Source organism: Myotis yumanensis, unplaced genomic scaffold (assembly GCF_028538775.1).
Source record: "Myotis yumanensis isolate MYYU_CA2020_CCGP unplaced genomic scaffold, mMyoYum1.0.hap1 SCAF_10, whole genome shotgun sequence".
Classification (NCBI taxonomy): domain Eukaryota; kingdom Metazoa; phylum Chordata; class Mammalia; order Chiroptera; family Vespertilionidae; genus Myotis; species Myotis yumanensis.
The window spans coordinates 6,649,029-6,666,561 of NW_027223761.1; the positions used below are offsets into that span (position 1 = coordinate 6,649,029).

Below are 17,533 nucleotides of genomic sequence, written 5' to 3' on the forward strand. Positions count from 1 at the left end.
TCCAGCTGGCCTGGGTGTTGATGGGCAGGGCAGATCCTGTAGATGACCCTCTCCCGGTGCTCAGACTCACGGGCACTCCCCCAGCCTGGGCACCCCCTTCCCTCTGGCCCCCAGTAGGGCAGAGGGTGTCCCAGGGAAGTGGGACTGCCCTTGTGAGGACGCCTTACTGAGTGGTCACTACTCCTGTGAGGAGGGGCCCCTGCACAGGGACCTGTGGCCGCGAGGGTCTCTCTGGGAGAGGACCACAGGACCGGGACAGAGAGCTGCTGGCTGCGGACACCATCCAGGGACAGAGCTCGGACTGTGCCCCAGGCTCTCCTGGCCTCACCCAGGGACAGCCCTGGTACCAGTCTCTGTTGGCTCCCCTCCTCCACCTTCCCCCTCTGCTCGATCCTTCTCTTCCATTGGGGGACGTCCTCTCTGTGTCCCCATCCTCATCTCCACAGCCTATGTCGGTGCCCCGCTCTGGGGGTCCGGCCACCGGCCCCTGGCTCTCTGTCTGAGGATGCCGTGTGCTCCTCCGTCGGTCTGTCCCTGGCCCTCCCGGCGCCTGCCCCTTCGGGTCGGGTCGGGTGTCCTCCCATCCCAGGGACCCAAGACGTCCCCAGACTTCCCGACCTTCCCGACGGGCGGGTGGCGGTCTGGGCGGGCCTCCCGCGGGCGGTGGCCTCGGGCCCAGCCGCCCCTCCCAGCGCTGGGCATGCCCCGGGCGCTGCTATATAAAGCGCTGCTGCCTCAGCCCCGCGCTTCGCCAACGTGCCCTGGCCGAGCCCCATCTGGTCCTCGAGTCCCGCCGAGCCGCTGCCACCCACCAGGTATCCCGGCTCCTGCCCTCGCCCGGGAAAGCCAGGGAGGAGCGCTATGGGGGCAGGGGCGGGGGCAGGGGCAGGGGCAGGGGCAGGGGCTGCGGCGCGGGGACCCGCGCGCCCCCAAGGGACTGGCTGAGTGCCTGGCCCCCCAGGGCTGCGGGCAGGAGCTCACACGCCCCGGGGTGATGTGTGAGCTCCCGCGCAGGGTCCCTGGGTCAGGGCGGCAAAATCCCTCCGCCTCCTGGGGGTGGGGGTGGGGCAGGCTCCGGCCACTCCCGGCTGCGCTGTCCACCTCTCCGCCCCCTGAGTGTTGGGGCTGGGCTGTGGGGAGGGGACGGGCGGCCCTGACTCCCTCTCCGGTCTCTTCCTCTGTCTCTGCCGCCAGCTCTCAGCCTCTCTCCACCTGCAAGATGGTGAGTCCCCTCGGGGTCACTCCCCCGATGCCCAAGGGCCCCCCAGACAGAGGGCCCAGAGGGCAGCTTGTCCCCAGAAGCCCAGCCCCTCGCCAGCACATGCCCCCTGGCCCCGTCCTGTGTCGGGACTAGCAGCTCCTGCGGGTCAGGCGCTCTTCTCTCCCATCAGCCTGGCAGGTGGGCACTGCTGGTCTCCCTGGGCATCCATTCACTCTGCAACGTTTATGGAGCACCTCCCAGGCACCAGCACCATTCTAGGTTTGGGGGGGATGTGACAACGAACCCCGTCTGGGCTCTCAGGGGAGTTCGCCTTCTACGGGAGGGCATGAGGCTCGGAGTTTGGCACTGACTGGTGAGCTGGGACCCAGACCTCTGCCCTCCTGGCCGCGTGCAGCACACTGTCCCCCGGTCACCGAGGTGATGCTTTTGGTCCAAGGTTCATCAGCACCCAAGGGTGGGACAGGACAGGCACCTAGCACCCACAGGTCCAAAGAAATCTCATGACTTGTCCCAGGTGGCCAGCTGGTCCCCTGGAGGAGAGGCCCACTGTGTTCCCTCGAAGCCTCTGAGCAGCCCCAGGTGGGAGTCAAGGATGTAAGATTTCACCCAAAAGCAGCATTTCCATGGCTCAGAGCTGAAAGGAAGGGCATCTGCTTCTCCCCTACCCAGCCCCAGCCTGGGGTGGGCTTACAGGAAGTCCGACCCTGGGGACGGGAAGGAACAGATTCACATATAAATCCAGGTCTCAGCAGAGCTCCATGCAGGCGGACGGGTCCCGTAGGCCAGAGAGACACCAGCAACCAGCCTGTCAGGCACTGTTTTAGTGCCAGGGCTGCAATGAAGAACAAAACAGACTAAAACCTCTGGCCCTGTGAACCAAGCTAGGGCAAACCTGGCGGGGGTGGGGGTGGGGGTGGGGGAAGCGAGGTCCAGCCAGCAGCACCCTCCCCCCCTTCCCCCCTGAGGGCACTGCACGTACAGTCTGCAAAGCATTCCCACCTACACATTACTGGTCTTCATTCCCCAATCCAACCGCAGCCTCCCCTGGTTCTTGGGGCGGGGTCTGCCCTGAATGTAACCCAAGGTTAAGTCACTTTTGAGTGACTTAATGCGCCCCTTGCGCTCACCCTGCCCAACACCCACCACTTTCGCCCCCTGCCCCCCAGCTCTCCTCGGATCAGCTGGGTCCCCAGTGGGACTGCCCCCTGGGCTCCAAGGGCCTGGAAGACAAGGAGGGCCCATGGGGAGGAGGCTCGGGCCTGCCACCCCCAGACTGCTTCCCTGGCTCCTGGCGCCTCGACGTGGGCCTGGACTGCAAGGGCTCCCCCGAAGGGGCAGAGGCGCGGGCCTGGACTGCCTACTACTACAGCCTCCTGCAGAGCTGCCTGCAGCAAGCTGGCCTTCCGGAGACCCAGGACCGAAGCCAGGTGCCCCGCACAGGTGCCCAAGGGCTCCACGGAGGGGGAACCCCTGGGATGAGGGAGGTGCCCGCAGCCCAGCCTGCTTCCCTCCCTGTCAAGGTCAGTCCCTTCCCCCAGGCTGTGACTAGGTCTGAAGCCCGGGCCAATTTCGGGCAGGCAGGCAGGCAGGCAGGCATTGTTTCCATGGGCCTCTGGCACCAGTCACGTCAGAGACCTAGGCTTCCCTCCACCCCCAGAAGGTCCAGCCCCGGAGTTTGCAGCCCATGGTCTGTGGAGCCCCGGCTTCCAGAGAAGTGTCTTGTCTTGGGAGCTGCAGTAGAGGCAGCCAGCAGATGGGACCCCAGCCTCTTTGCCTGCTGCACCTATTTTACATATCAGTGGCCACCAAAGCTCTAAAATACAGGAAGAATCAGCCTCGGCTGCGTTGTACAGACTGGAAAACGAGGTGCAGAGGCTCCTCCTCCCACTGCACAGGGGCCAAGGGTCCCAGGAAATTCAATGGCGGAGCTCAGGCTAGAACCAAGGTCTCTGGTCACGCCATCTCCAGCGCCTTCTAGACCAGCTGCAGAGAGAAGGGAGCTAGCCTCCCAGGACGGGGGTGGGCGGCGCTTCCTCTTCCCTCTCCAGCTTCCCCTCCGTCCCTTTAACTGCTCTCATCTATACCCAGAAGGGCCATGGGGGTCAGGAGAGGTGCGCAGGGAGAAAAGCAGGGAGCCCCTGGTGAGCTTGGCCTGTTCTCTTCCCTCGAGGCTGCCCTGGGGCAGAGGTGACCCTGTGCATTCTGGGATCCCCCAGCACCTTTCTGTCTGTGCTGCTGGAGGGTGGGGTCCAGAGTCCCGGTGAGTGTGCACCCCACCCCCTCCTACAGAAAGGGCAGCCCTGCCCTGGCCCAGCCACATCCCAAAATACCCGCCAACCCTGGCAGCTGCCAGCATTTCGGGGTGCCAGCTGCCATACTCAGAGCAGGGGTGGGTTCTGGGAGCAGCTGCCCCCACTGCCCAGGGCCCGGACTGGAGGAGGAGGGCATGGGACAGGAAGCCTTCCCTGGCCAGCGGCTCTCCCCCGTCTGCCCACAGGAAACATGCTGCTTTGCCTGTCCCCTGCGTGGCTGACAAAGGTGCCGGCACCGGGGCGGCCAGGAGAGGCGGCCCTGCTGGTTTCCAAGGCAGTGAGCTTCCACCCGGGGGGCCTGACCTTCCTGGATGACTTTGTCCCCCAGCGCCAAGCCACCTACTTCCTGGTGGGCCTGGGACCGGGGCCTGGCCAGGGGCGGGAAGCGGCTGAGCTCGCTCGCGACCTCACCTGCCCTACCGGAGCCTCGGCAGAGCTGGCCCGGCTGCTGGAGGACCGGCTGCTGACCAGGCACTTGCTGGCCCAACGAGGCGGCGTGGCTGTGCCAGCTACCCTGGCTTTCACCTACAAGCCGCTCACACTGCTCCGGGGAGGGGATGGCAGCCCGGGACTCCGGCTGGTGGAGCTGAGTGGCAAAGAGGGCCAGGAGACACTGGTCAAGGAGGAAGTAGGGGCCTTTCTGCACTCGGAGGCCCTGGGTGATGCCCTGCAGGTAACAGGCCCCTGCCCTTAAGGTCTGTGTAGATGCCACAGGATGGGACCCATGGATGGTCACCAAGTCCTGCTGGGAAGTTACCCCCACCTTTGTGTCCTGTTGCCGCCCCATCTCTGCGGCCACCCCCTGCCCTCTCATCCTACGTTGTGACACCTCATCCCGCAGGCACAGGGGTGGTGAGCAAGCCCCTTCCCCTTGCTGTGGTTGCAGGTGGCCATCAAGCTCAGCAGCTGGCGCTGGCGGGGGCGGCAGGCACTACGTCTGCACCCACGAGCAGAGGTGGGCACAGTGGCGGACGCGGTGGTGGCATTGCTGGAGAAACTGGAGGAGGAGGAGAGTGTCCTGGTGGAGGCTGTGTGCCCACCTGCCCGGCTGCCCTCCCCAGGTGAGAGCCACCTGAGCCGGCCAGGGGTGGGAGCTCAGCTCGGTCTCCTGGCTGCTGTGCTGGGCTCAGGCCTCACCGTCTCCCCCCAGGAAACCCCCCGCCAGGTCCGGAGCTGGCTTTGCGGATCTGTGCTGTGGTGTGTCGGACACAGGGTGACAGGCCCCTGTTGAGCAAGGTGAGGGCGGCCCAGGTTTAGGTCCTGACCCTGCTGCCACACCCCAGTCCAGCCCCACTGAGCTGATGAGGGCCCCTGGGCAGAGAGGACAAAATCTTTTTAAAAAAATGTTTTTTATAGATGTTTATTTTTTATAACACTTTAATGTTTTTGATATTAGAGAGAGAGGAAGGAAGAGAGAAACATCCATGTGAGAGAGAGGAAACATCAATCAGTTGCCTCCTGTGCGCACCCCAACTGGGGAATCAAATCCACCACCTGGATATGTGCCCTGACGGGGAATTAAACCCACCTTTTGGTGTTTGGGACAACGCTGCAACCAACTGAGGCACACCTGCTAGGGCAAGAGGACAACATCATTGAGGGGGATCTTGGTTGCCTCTGGGAGGACTCCTGGGTCAGGCCCTTTTTCATGCCCCTCCAACCCTCCCACATCAGGAGCCTTGACTGATCCCCATGCTGCCGCCCAGGGCTTGGGGCTGAGTCCTCTTCCCAAGGAGCTCTTGCCCACAGAAGAGGCCGACCCCGGTCCCTGACAAACCTCCAGAGCCTGGAGCCCTTAGGTGGGGCCTCCAAGCTGGGAGCTCAGGAAGGCTTGGGGACCCTCCTGGGTGTACAGCTCTGGGCCAAGCAGAGAGGGAGAGGCTCAGTCCTGTCCTCAAGGAGTTGCTGGGCTGGGGCACACCAGAGTGGCACAGGTGCCCGGGGCTGCAGGAGCTAGGAGCCAGCATGCTTGGAGGCCTCAGGGAGCAGAGACCCCAGCTGGGATCGAAACCTGGGTGGAGTGCCCCAGGGGTCTAGGGACCAGATGGGCAGTGGCTGTGGAGGTGGTTTGTGCAATGTAAGTCACTTCGGAGAACTGGGCTTCTGGATGTCCCGAGGGGTCTGGCCTGGATCTTGGCACAGGGGGCAGCATGCACGGGGTAGGGTGGGGTGGGTGTCCTGGGAGGACTCCTCCTGGGCCAGTCCCCTGAGCCACAGCCTGCCCAGGTGGTGTGCGCGGTGGGCCGGGGGAACCGGCCTCTACGGCACCAGAACTCTTTGCCGCGTCCGCTGGAGGTGGCGCTGGCCCAGTGCGGCCTGGGTGAGGCGGCTCAGGTGGCGGGAGTGCGGCGGAGCGTCAAGACGGCCGCCGAGGCTGCGCTGGCCGCTGTGCTGGCCCTGGAAGCCGGTGTGAGCGCCGAGCAGCGCGGCGGGCGCCTGGCCTGCACGGACTTCCTCGGTGAGTGCGGCGGCCGGGCCGGAGGCGGGGGACACCGGTGGGGAGGGGCCAGGCCCGGGGGCGGCCCGCGCTGATCCCGCGCCCCGCACCGGCCCAGGCGTGGACTTCGCGCTGACGGTGGCGGGGGGCGCGCTGACCCCGGTGGCTCTGGAGCTGAACGGCGGCCTGTGCCTGGAGGCGTGCGGTGCGCTCGAGGGCCTCTGGGCTGCCCCGCGCTCGGGGCCCGCGACCCAGGAGGCGGCGGCGGCCGCGCCGCTGGTGGAGACCATGCTGCGGCGCTCGGCGCGCTGCCTGATGGAGGGCAAGCAGCTGCTGCTGGTCGGCGCGGGCAGCGTCAGCAAGAAGTTCGTGTGGGAGGCGGCGCGCGACTACGGGCTCAAGGTGGGCGGCGCGAGGGGCGCGGGGCGGAGCCGGGCTCAGCCCGGGGTCTGGGTGGTGGAGGCGGGGCCGAAGCGGGGGGGCGGGGCGGGGCGGGGCAGCCTCAGGGGTGGAGTCCGCTCCCGGCGATCTCTCTGGGGCGCTGGACCCCAGTCCTAGGGGCCGAGCCAGCCGCCTGGCCCAGGAAGTCTAGCCCGGTTCTGTCCCCGCACCCCACAGTTTTTTAATTTTTTTTAAATTGATTTCAGAGCGGAAGGGAAAGGGAGGGAGGGAGAGAGAGAGAGAGAGAGAAACATCAATGATGAGAGAGAATCATTGATGGGCTGCCTCCTGCACGCCCCCCACTGGGGACCGGCCCGCAACCCCGGCACGTGCCCTGACTCGGAATCAAACCGCGACCTCCTGTTTCATAGGGCGATGCTCGACCACTGAGCCGCGCTGGGCCGGGCTCTGTCCCCGCAGCTTTACGCGGAGCCCAGGGTAGACAGGCTGGAGGCGCGGGGGCCGCATTCAGGATTAGCGCCAGCACCGGGCTGGGAATGCCGGGCTAAGGAGCCTGCAGAAAGGGCAGGCGCCTCCTTTGAGACTGAATCCTGAGGGCACCACCAGGAGGGAGCTGGGAGCAGCTTACAGATCGCGAGTCAGGTTCACAGCAGTGGCCTCGTTACAGAATCTGGAGCCGTGCAGGCAGAATAGGCATTCTTATCCCCATTGAGCAGATAAAAAACGGAGGCCAAATATCTAGGCTCTTCCGTCCCCATCAACACAGTGGCCTCCTCTCCCCCTCCCCCAGCCATCCCCGTGCCTCCATGTTCCCTGCCTTGCACACACAGTCACCCGGATGCCTCTTCACTCCTCACATGCTACATACTCCTCTGCAGGGGCCGCTCTGCCCTGGGTACCAGCTGCTTTGTCCGCCCCGCCAGCGGGCAGTGAGCTTTGGAGGTGTGGGCCCCACTGGGTTCTTCTGTGCGTACCTCCCAGTGTCAGAGCACATTGGATAAATGAGGGCCAAGAGCATAATGCCCCAAAGACACCGGACCACCTGTCCCGAGCCCAGACCTGGTGGCTTCCCGACAAATCCTGGCCGAGTGAGGCTGCCCGTGAGAATTCGCACACTTGCCCTCGCACCCCACCCCTCTGCCCTCGCCCTCCTGCAGCCTTCTTTCCTCTGGCTGGCTCTTATCCGGCTCCCAGCTTAAGCACCGCCTCTTCTAGGGTGCTTTCTCTCCCCTCCAGGCTGGGTTACAGCCCCACCTCTGCACCTCCCATCTACTCTGTCATCATCGATTATTTCCTGAGCACCTAAAGTTGGTAAACCCACCTCCCTTGAGGGCCAAGACCACCTTCTGGGCTCCATTCTGTTTCCTCAGCGGCCAGCACGGGCTGATCTGAGCGTGTTGCCCTCCTGTGGTTTTGCAGCTGCACCTGGTGGAGTCAGACCCCAACCACTTCGCCTCCCAGCTGGTGCAGACCTTCATCCACTTCGATGTGACGGAGCACCGGAGGGATGAGGAGAACGCACGGCTGCTGGCGGAGCTGGTGCGGGCACGTGGCCTGCAGCTAGATGGCTGCTTCTCCTACTGGGACGACTGCCTGGTGCTCACAGCCTTGCTCTGCCAGGAGCTGGGTCTGCCCTGCAGCCCCCCGGCCGCCATGCGCCTGGCCAAGCAGAAGAGCCGCACCCAACTGCACCTGCTGCGACGCCAAGGCCCACCCTGGCCTTCGCCCTCCCTCCATGCTGTGCCTTGCTGCCCCCTGGAGAGTGAGGCTGACGTGGAGAGGGCTGTCCGCCAGGTGCCCCTGCCCGGGGTCATGAAGCTGGAGTTTGGAGCGGGCGCAGTGGGCGTGCGGCTGGTGGAGGATGCACGGCAGTGCCGCCAGCACTTTTCACGCATCGCCCACGACCTGCAGGGTGAGGCTGATCACCCTGGCATTGGGCTGGGCTGGGGCAACTCCATGCTGCTGATGGAGTTCATCGAGGGCACGGAGCACGATGTGGACGTGGTGCTGTTCCGTGGGGAACTGCTGGCTGCCTTCGTCTCTGACAATGGCCCCACGCGGCTGCCTGGCTTCACGGAGACGGCGGCCTGCATGCCCACCGGGCTGGCTCCGGAGCAGGAGGCGCAGCTGGTGCAGGCGGCCTTCCGCTGCTGCCTGGGCTGCGGGCTGCTGGATGGGGTTTTCAATGTAGAGCTCAAGCTGACCGGGGCTGGGCCTCGGCTCATTGAGATCAACCCCCGCATGGGTGGCTTCTACCTTCGAGACTGGATCCTGGAGCTCTACGGTGTGGACCTGCTGCTGGCTGCGGCGATGGTGGCCTGCGGCCTGCGGCCTGCCGTGCCCCCTCACCCACGAGCCACTGGCTACCTGGTGGGTGTCACTGGCCTAGTGTCCCAGCACCTGCGGGTGCTGCGCTCCACTGCCAGCCAAGAGGCTCTGCAGGCTCTTCACGACCGGGGCCTGCTGCGCTTCAGTCAGTTTACATCTTTAGAGGAGGCCCAGGTGCCTGGCGAGTATGAGGAGCCCTACTGCAGTGTGGCCTGTGCTGGGCCCAGCCCGGCCGAGGCCCGCCTCCGCCTGCTGGGACTCTGCCAGGGCCTGGGCATCGATGGGCCCCACTACCCCGTTGCCCATTTCCTGTCCCACTTCAAATAGCACTGGTGTCAGGGGGCAGGGCCAGAGTGCTGGAGGGGCGCGGTGCTGCCTTCAGCTTCCTGACACTCTCTCTGCCTCTCCACCCATCGCCCTGTCCCAGCCCCGGCCTGGCCCACTCCTAGGCCTCGGGTCCGTTCCAGAGTGGCAGGGCCATTTTGACACCAAGGCCTCCTGGGATTAAGGGCCATAAAAGATAGCAACTGGGGGGCCACTGGGCCCTCTTTCCCTCCCAAAGGCCCCAGTCCAGTCCACAGCTACCCCAGGACTCTTGCCATGGAGAAAGGACAACAGCTTCACACGTGCGCACGCGCACACACACACACACACACGCACACCACCTCCAGGGAGGTGGGAGTGTGCCCAAACCTAGCCCATCCTGCCACCCCTCCAAGCATCTCTCTCTCCCTGCCATCGACGGGAGGAGAGAACCTGGCAGGCCCTGGCCTTGGACAAATCCCAAGAAAACCTGAGACTAAACGCCCTGTCCTCTCACTCTCACCCTCGCATTTAACAAATTCCAGGACAGTTGTAGAGCCTGCTGACAACTTCTGGCAAGGCTGCACCTGCCTCACTTGACCTGAGCAGTAGAAGCAGGTGGCCGGAGGTCAGCAGTTACCATCTCCCCTCCAGGTAGACATGACTGACCCGTTAGATGAGGAAAGAGGCTCCAAGAGGAAAAACCATTGCCTGAAGGTCATATCACAGTGGGTGGAATGTCGAGGGAAAAGGTGTAGGGTCCAGGTTCCTGCCTTTACTGTCTTACCCGCCCACTCGGCTTCTAGGCCTTGCTAACCTCCCTGCCCTCATATGTGGCCCTCACACACGTGAACAGCCCCTCATGCATCATGTATCGTCCCCAAGCTTAGGTGCTTTGGCCTCTGGTTCACCTAACTAGCACTGGCAGAGGGGACTCTCACTCCTGAATTCAGAGGAGACTGCTTTAAGAGCTCCTGTGTGCTAAGCATAGGAGCTATGGACAGCTCCAGAAGCATCCCTCTCCAAATAAAGGCTTAAGGACTACTAAAAGGTCCAGGGTCTGCGATAGGTTCTTGCGACTTGGACAACATCTCTCAGGCTCAGCTCTGTGGGGAAGGGAGAAGTGAGGGGTGGCTAGGGGATACCTGTAACATCTGGAGCTAAGGACAACCGCCACACTGGCCAGGCTGTTGGGCTGACCTTTGTGGGAGCCTGCCAGGAGAATCCACACCAGCACCCAAACCCGAGGGCCTCCTAAGGGTGGAATTACACCCACAGGGTCACATCCAACCAGATGATCCTCCTCCAGCACAGAGACCCCTGAGATCTGTATATCTGAGTTTATATCTACTAACCCAGGCCTCATCTGGTCCAATTCACCCCCACAGAGCCCCATCCAATAAGAATGCATGCCCAAATCTAAAGTCACAGACCAGGTTTGGTGTGTCCGTTCGTTCATTCATTCATTCATTCATTCTTTTAACAAAGTTTTATTAAGCGCCTATTCCGTATCAGGTAGCCGGATTACAAAATGTGCTTAAATTGGCAGCGGAGCAAATTCCAACACAAGCCTATATTTACAGGTGGATGAATGAGACACAAGTCCTTTCTGGCAGGAACCTGGCAACAAAGCCTGGCAGTCAGTTGGGCACGGAGCAGTCACCGAGTAAATGCTCTGACCTGCAGGGTCCTGGAACCCGGAGGCACGGAGACAGAACACGGAGGTACGGAGGCACGTTAGGGAGACACTGATGCAGCCGCCTCCCTTTCAGGGGCGAACAGATGGGAGACTTGACCTGGCCAATCGCCACCCAGCCAGCCTGGCAGCGAAAGGCTCAGCAGGGCTGGGAACTGCATTTACACTCATACCTGTACGCGCGTCCGGCTCTGCCCCATTCAAACTCTCTAAGAGCCAAGATGGGCGCCTCCCAGGCCGCCCCGGGCCGGTGCCTCTCCCGGAGAGCTGTGCTGGGAAGACTGAAGGTTTCGACAGAGGGTGCCGCCGGTTTGGGCGTCCTGGTAATCTGGAACTACAACTCCCGAGAGGCCTTGCGGCGGACGCCATCTTTCCTCCTCGCTAGGGCCAAGCGGCCGGCTCCCGGGAGGGAGATGTGTTACGTCATCGGCGCGCGCGGCCGGCCGCCGTCGACGTCGCGGAGAGATGACGTTGAGGCCCGGCCCGGGCTGTCAGTCACCGAGCCGCTGGTACGCGCCGAGGGTCCCGCGGGGCTGGCGCCGCCATGGCGGCCGTATTTGACCTGGACCTGGAGACGGAGGAAGGCAGCGAGGGCGAGGGCGAGGGCGAGCCAGAGTTCAGCCCCGCGGTGAGTGGTCCTCCCGGGCGCGGCTGGATCCCAGAGCCGATCCCATCACCCAGCCGTTGGGATCGCCTCGGCGCCCCCCATCAGAGTGGACCTCGCTCCTGCAGACCCCGATCTTTCTCAGATCCCGGCCCCTATTCAGCTCCTTCCCCACTGCCACCCCGACCTGCCTTCCAGGCCCTACCCCCGATCCTTCCTTTTCTGCTCTCGTCCTCTCCTCCCAGTCCTGCCCGTCACCTGCCAACTCCCATTCCCGCCCCTTCCTCTCCTGGGCCGAGCAGCCCAGTTCGTGCGGGAGCGATCCTGCACCTCCCTGGCCTCTGACCCCTGGGTTCCCCACAGGACGCGTGTCCCCTCGCCGACTTGAGGACGGCTGCCCTGGAGTGAGTGAGGGTCGTGCGGGGGGAGGCGGGAGTGGGGAAGGGAACCTGGGGAGGAGGGAGCCTTGCCCCCTTCGCCCTCCTGTGTCCACAGGCCCGCGGGGCACTATGAGGAGGTGGAGCTGACGGAGACCAGTGTGAACCCCGGCCCCGAGCGCATTGGGCCCCACTGCTTTGAGCTGCTGCGTGTGCTGGGCAAGGGGGGCTATGGCAAGGTACTGGCCCCCCTCCTTCCTCACAGGCTTCACCGCCAGGGCTTCCAACAAACGAGGCTTGTCAACCCGGAGCCTCCCACAGAACCCAGAGGCAGAAACGTAAAGGGTGGAAGGGCAAATCCTTTTAGAATCGGACTTGAAATCTTTACTGCCCCACCCTTAGGTGGCATCAGCATCGAGGTCCCAGTGCTTCAGGGTGGGGTGGCACCTTCTGAAGATCGGGTGTAGAGAGGGAAGTTGATCCTGTCTTCCCTGCCCCACAGGTGTTCCAGGTGCGAAAGGTGCAGGGCACCAACTTGGGCAAAATATATGCCATGAAGGTCCTGAGGAAGGTGAGTTATTCGTCCAGCCAACACATCTGCCATTCCCAACGTGCTACACCAGGTTTTGGGGAGATGGCAGGGAATGTGATGGAGGAGACAGCCCTGTTCTTGGGCCTTTGCTGGTCTGTTGTCAATTGTGATCACAGTCATGCCCCACTTAATGAGGGCATACACTCTGAGCAATGCATTGTTAGGCAATCTCATTGTTTCCGAACATCACAGTGTGCACTTACATAACCTAGATGCTCTCACCTCCTGCACACCAGACAATAGGGCAGAGCCTGCTGCTCCTGGGCTACCAGCCTGTCCAGCACATTACTGCACAAAACAGCACAAGATTAGATCAAACACGAGAAAGTGATGCAATCCAAAGATGCTGTAAACAAGATGTATGGGGCCACTGCGGTGAAGCAGGGCAGACTGTTGTATTTATAAGTAGAAAGAGCACACTCTAAAATAGAGAGAAAAAGTATAGTACAGCACATACATGAGTCAGTAACATAATCATTTATTGTTTGCAAATATGTACTCTACATAATTGTGGGTACCATATTTTTTTAAATCCTCACCAGAGGGTATTTCTCCTTTGATTTTTAGACAGAGTGAAAGAGGGAGAGAGAGAGAGAGAAACATCGATGTGAGAGATGCATAGATTGGTAGCCTTCCGTACATGCCCCAGCCAGGTCCAGGAATTGAGCCTGCAACCACGGCACAATTCCCCTGACTGGGAATTGAACCCACGACCCTTCAGTCCTCGGGTCGGTGCTCTAGCCAACAAGCCAAACCAGCCAGGCAGTGCTATACTTTTATATAATTGGCAGCACAGTGGGTCTGCTTACACCAGCATCACCACAAACATTCGAGAAATGGGTTGCGTTAGGACTTTACCTCATCACTAGGAGACAGAAATGTTTAGCTTCATTATACTTTGTGGGACCAACGTCATAGATGTGCTTTGTTGTTGACTGAAATGTCAGTATGTGGCTCATGACTGGGTATTGTTTTGGCAGTAATTCTCGAGCATGGGCAGCCTTGCCCCCCAAGGGACGCTTGGCAATGCCTGGATACATTTTGGAATTGTGACTAGAGAGGGTGCTAATGGTACCCAGTGGGTAGAGACCAGGGACGCTGCTAAATATCCTGCCGTGCACGAGGCAGCCCCCCACACCAAGGAACTCCCTGCCCAAGGCGTCGGTAGTGCTGAGGTTGTGAAAACTGCTAGAGGTTGAGAGAGGGTGGCTGGAGGATAATGGCTGGAGGGACGGAAGGAGCCCCCGGGACCCACCTTCTAACCGATCCCTGCCTCTCCAGGCCAAGATTGTGCGCAACGCCAAGGACACAGCGCACACCCGGGCTGAACGAAACATTCTGGAGTCAGTGAAGCACCCCTTCATTGTGGAGCTGGCCTATGCCTTCCAGACTGGTGGCAAGCTCTACCTCATCCTCGAGTGCCTCAGTGGTATGGGGGGGCCCGGCGAGGGCATGGGCAGGGCCAAGGAACCAGCACAGGAAGGTCTGGGGGTCTGAGGGAAGCCTGGAGAGATGTGTGTAGAACAGCTAGGGGGCCCCCACACCCATCTGTCAGTCTCTGTCCATACCTTTATTCGTTCATTCGTTCATTCGTTCATTCATTCATCTGTTCGTTCATTCAGCAAACATCTATCTGATGCCTATTGTGTCCCTCGCCTGTGTTGGGGGTGGATGGGAATGTGGGAGTTTGTTTAGAAGTCTAGAGGGCTGTTTTATCCATTTCCACTGTCCCCTCGTGTCCTGTTCCTTCTTCCTGGGCCACCTCCACTCCCCAGGCATCATCTACCTGCGTCCAGTCAGGTCCCAGAGCCAGTTAGGTCATTCTCTGCCATGGCTCCATCCTCTGCACTCTTCCAGGGGCAGGGGGAGGGCACAGCTGTCCTAACTCCGGCTCAGCCTCTCCGAGTGTCTCCTCCATTAACTCCCAGGTCGTCGCCTCAGAGCCTGGCATTGTTCCCAACACTCCTCAGAATTCATGGCTCCCTGTAACTGCCCGGATACAGCCTAACCGCCTTGGCCTGGCCTCTCCTGGGGGCCTCCTGTTCGCCATGGAGCGGTCCAGGCCTGCTTTTCCCCCTACCCCATCTGCACCAACAAGCCCTGTGAGCTCCAGTCCTGAGCGCCATCTCAGCATCCCCTTTAAGTCCCACTGCTGCCAGGCCTTCCTGTCCCCTCACCTTGGGATTAATTCTGTCCTCCCTTGTCTCCTCTGTGAGGTGTTTGGGGTTAAGCTCTCAGAGCTGCCGCCTCCGTCTGGCATGTCTTCTCCCGTTAGACTGAGCATCCTGAGGGCAATGGCTGGGTCTCTTTATCTCTGTCCCCAGCTTCACCCAGCACAGGGCCAGGCACCGAGTAGGCGTCGGTAGATGTTTGCTGAATTGAATTGAACCCCCACGGCAGCTCTGTGAGGCAGGTAGGGCGGGAATCATGAGCCCCACTCCCCCAAGAGGAAACCAAGACTCGGAGAACAAAGGAGCGGGGTCCCAGCACACGGCTGCTGACGTGTTTGTGTCGCAGGTGGCGAGCTCTTCACACACTTGGAGCGAGAGGGCATCTTCCTGGAAGACACGGCCTGGTGGGTGCTACTTCCCACCTCTCTCCCGGGGGCTCCAGGGATGCCGAGGGCCTGCCTTCCCCACGTCACTCTTGCCCTCTCCCTGTCCCGTCTCTGCAGTTTCTACCTGGCAGAGATCACACTGGCCCTGGGCCACCTCCACTCCCACGGCATCATCTACCGGGACCTCAAACCCGAGAACATCATGCTGAGCAGCCAGGGTGCGCACGCGCAGTCGTATCTACTGGGCAGAACCTGCGGGGAGGGCTGAGGAGCCCGTGGGGTGGCCTGGGCCCTGACCACTCCTCCAACACTCCTCCTCAGGCCACATCAAACTGACGGACTTCGGACTCTGCAAGGAGTCCATTCATGAGGGTGTCGTCACCCACACCTTCTGTGGCACCATTGAGTACATGTAAGGGGCAGCTGGCGAGGCCCAGGGTCTGGAGGACAGCCAGGAAGGGCCTGGCGCAGCTGATGATTCTACCCGACTTCCAGGGCCCCTGAGATTCTGGTGCGCAGCGGCCACAACCGGGCGGTGGACTGGTGGAGCCTGGGCGCCCTGATGTACGACATGCTCACTGGATCGGCAAGTCCAGCCTCCTGGGGAGGGCCGGAGTGAGGGCAGGAGGAGGTCCCTCTCCCGGGCAGGGCAGGGCCCGGAGGGAGGCCCACAAGGCTCCTCTCACCCTCCTCCCCTCAGCCACCCTTCACGGCAGAGAATCGGAAGAAAACCATGGACAAGATCATCAAAGGGAAGCTGACGCTGCCCCCTTACCTCACCCCGGATGCCCGGGACCTCGTCAAAAAGGTGGGCTCCCTCCTGCCCCTAGTCCAGCCCAGCTCATTTCCCAGGCCCTGCCTGGGTTCCTGAGTGCCTCTGGGTTGTGGGGCGCCAGAGCACTCCAGCCTGTGCGGGGGGCCCCTGGGATGGAGGAGCCCCACTTTGCAGTTCCAGGCATTGAGCTTGGGGCTTAGCTCTGACGCAGAGCACCTGCCGACCCCAAGGCCCTGGTCCTAACTTGCAAAGCGTTCGTGGTGAGCTGGCCACTCTTCCACTGAAAAGGCAGCCAGGGCACGGCAGGCCCTCATGCAGATTTGGAGTTGGGTCCCCACTAAAGCACCCAGGGGTGATGCCAGCAGCCACGGGCCTTTGTAAAGGCTTCGTAGAGAAGGGGACATTGGACCAAACCTTGGAAGTCTGAGCATCAGTAGGTAGAGACCACACTCCAGAGGCCTTCTCCTCCCACTTCTCCCTCCTCTCCACCCCCCATCCGCTCCCCAGCCAGCTCCTGGGAACACGGGGACCCCCGAGCACCACCTCTGTCCCAGACCCTCACCCTCTGTCCTGTCCTTTAGTTTCTGAAGCGGAATCCCAGCCAACGGATCGGGGGTGGCCCAGGGGACGCTGCTGATGTACAGGTGGGCCTGGAACCACCATAGGGGGGTGCTGGAGGGCAGAGTTACTGAGGGAGCCAAGGGGGGGTGAACTGTTGGCATGTTTGGGGGCGCTCTACCCACAGAGGCACCCCTTTTTCCGGCACATTAATTGGGATGATCTCCTGGCCCGCCGTGTGGACCCCCCTTTCAGGCCCTGTCTGGTGAGTGGTGGTCCCATGGGCCCACGGGTGGGTGGAGGACCCCCATTTTGGACGCCCCTTGATCCCTCCCCACTCCGGTCTGCCCACAGCAGTCAGAAGAGGACGTGAGCCAGTTTGACACCCACTTCACGCGGCAGACACCAGTGGACAGTCCGGACGACACGGCCCTCAGTGAGAGCGCCAACCAGGCCTTCCTGGTATGGCCTGGGCGGCCTGCAGGTTCTGGGGACACGGGCGGGATTGGCTGAGGAGCAGTGGCTGCTGAGCATCGCCTGCCCTGCCTCTGCCCCCAGGGCTTCACGTACGTGGCGCCCTCCGTCCTGGACAGCATCAAGGAGGGCTTCTCCTTCCAGCCCAAGCGGCGCTCCCCCAGGCGCCTCAACAGCAGCCCCCGGACCCCCATCAGGTACTCGGAGCAGAGGGGAGCCTAGGGCTGCGCCAGGAGGCCGGTTTGAGCTGTGGCTCTGCTGTCAAGCCCAGGGCGGCCCTGGCTGAGGCTCTTAACCGGCATTAGCCTCAGTTCCCATCCACCTCGGGGCTGCCTGGTGGGCACTTGCCCTCACAGCCTATGTTCCCAGGCAGGTGGGGAAGTCGGCCCTCCTGCCCTGACTCTGCCTTGGTTTCCCCTGCAGCCCCCTGAAGTTCTCACCCTTTGAGGGGTTCCGGCCCAGCCCCGGCCCAGCAGAGCCCATGGAGCCCCCTCTACCTCCTCTCCTGCCAGCACCGCCACCACCACCCTCGAGCACTGTCCCCCTCCCCATCCGACCCCCCTCAGGGAAAAAGAAGTCCAAGAGGGGCCGTGGGCACCCTGGGCACTAGGAGGATGGGCAGGGATGAAGCCAGCTGCTGAGGCTCCTCCCTGCAGGCCAAGAAGGACCGCAGGGGACGTTGGGGTACAGGAGTGAGTGTGTGTGAGAGCGTGTCTCTGTTGGGAGTGGCCATGCCACTGAATCATGAGCGGGGGCTGGCTGCGGGGGAGGGCCTCCCGCCGCTGAGCTGTGTGCTCGCAGAATAAAGGATCAGATTATGGCACCGATCTGGCTCTTTCTTTGGCCGTCTGGGGGCAGGAGTGGGCAAGGTCGTGCCAGAGGAGCTTCTGCTCGGG

The 17,533-nt window shown here is 62.2% G+C and overlaps 2 protein-coding genes across 6 annotated transcripts; both read left to right on the top strand.

Moving 5' to 3' along the window:
- The first annotated feature begins 761 nt into the window (after positions 1 to 761).
- CARNS1 (carnosine synthase 1) lies at positions 762 to 10,795 on the top strand. 4 transcript variants are annotated; one of them, XM_070427643.1, is made up of 10 exons: positions 762 to 815; positions 1,195 to 1,222; positions 2,389 to 2,662; positions 3,393 to 4,207; positions 4,421 to 4,595; positions 4,685 to 4,770; positions 5,761 to 5,992; positions 6,090 to 6,373; positions 7,793 to 8,743; positions 10,588 to 10,795. In XM_070427643.1, exons 2-10 carry the CDS (start codon positions 1,220 to 1,222, stop codon positions 10,597 to 10,599), a joined length of 2,832 nt encoding a protein of 943 aa, XP_070283744.1. In that variant the 5' UTR covers positions 762 to 815; positions 1,195 to 1,219; the 3' UTR covers positions 10,600 to 10,795. The 4 variants fall into 4 exon arrangements, with proteins under 4 accessions (XP_070283744.1, XP_070283743.1, XP_070283741.1 ...); XM_070427642.1 differs by lacking the exon at positions 10,588 to 10,795 and having other exon boundaries at positions 3,393 to 3,482; positions 3,720 to 4,207; positions 7,793 to 10,500; XM_070427640.1 differs by lacking the exon at positions 10,588 to 10,795 and having other exon boundaries at positions 7,793 to 10,501.
- A 331-nt stretch (positions 10,796 to 11,126) lies between these two features.
- On the top strand, positions 11,127 to 17,457 carry RPS6KB2 (ribosomal protein S6 kinase B2). Of its 2 annotated transcripts, none has more exons than XM_070427646.1 (15): positions 11,127 to 11,328; positions 11,668 to 11,708; positions 11,800 to 11,920; positions 12,184 to 12,252; positions 13,555 to 13,702; positions 14,791 to 14,848; positions 14,948 to 15,048; positions 15,152 to 15,242; positions 15,326 to 15,416; positions 15,531 to 15,638; positions 16,187 to 16,249; positions 16,351 to 16,428; positions 16,521 to 16,625; positions 16,722 to 16,834; positions 17,061 to 17,457. In XM_070427646.1, the coding sequence occupies exons 1-15, from the start codon at positions 11,245 to 11,247 to the stop codon at positions 17,245 to 17,247; spliced, it is 1,458 nt and encodes a 485-aa protein (XP_070283747.1). In that variant the 5' UTR covers positions 11,127 to 11,244; the 3' UTR covers positions 17,248 to 17,457. The 2 variants fall into 2 exon arrangements, with proteins under 2 accessions (XP_070283747.1, XP_070283746.1); XM_070427645.1 differs by having other exon boundaries at positions 11,129 to 11,328; positions 16,518 to 16,625.
- Positions 17,458 to 17,533: the final 76 nt, after the last annotated feature.

What these genes read in the sequence shown, in the direction of transcription:
- CARNS1 (XM_070427640.1), top strand. An exon ending in ACAGGCCCCTGTTGAGCAAG is followed by an intron (nt 4,771 to 5,760) that starts GTGAGGGCGGCC and finishes CAGCCTGCCCAG; the next exon opens with GTGGTGTGCGCGGTGGGCCG. An exon ending in GGCCTGCACGGACTTCCTCG is followed by an intron (nt 5,993 to 6,089) that starts GTGAGTGCGGCG and finishes GCACCGGCCCAG; the next exon opens with GCGTGGACTTCGCGCTGACG.
- RPS6KB2 (XM_070427645.1), top strand. Translation starts at nt 11,245, where the DNA reads ATGGCGGCCGTATTTGACCTGGACCTGGAGACGGAGGAAGGCAGCGAG. An exon ending in CCATGAAGGTCCTGAGGAAG is followed by an intron (nt 12,253 to 13,554) that starts GTGAGTTATTCG and finishes CTGCCTCTCCAG; the next exon opens with GCCAAGATTGTGCGCAACGC. An exon ending in GCGCCAACCAGGCCTTCCTG is followed by an intron (nt 16,626 to 16,721) that starts GTATGGCCTGGG and finishes CTCTGCCCCCAG; the next exon opens with GGCTTCACGTACGTGGCGCC.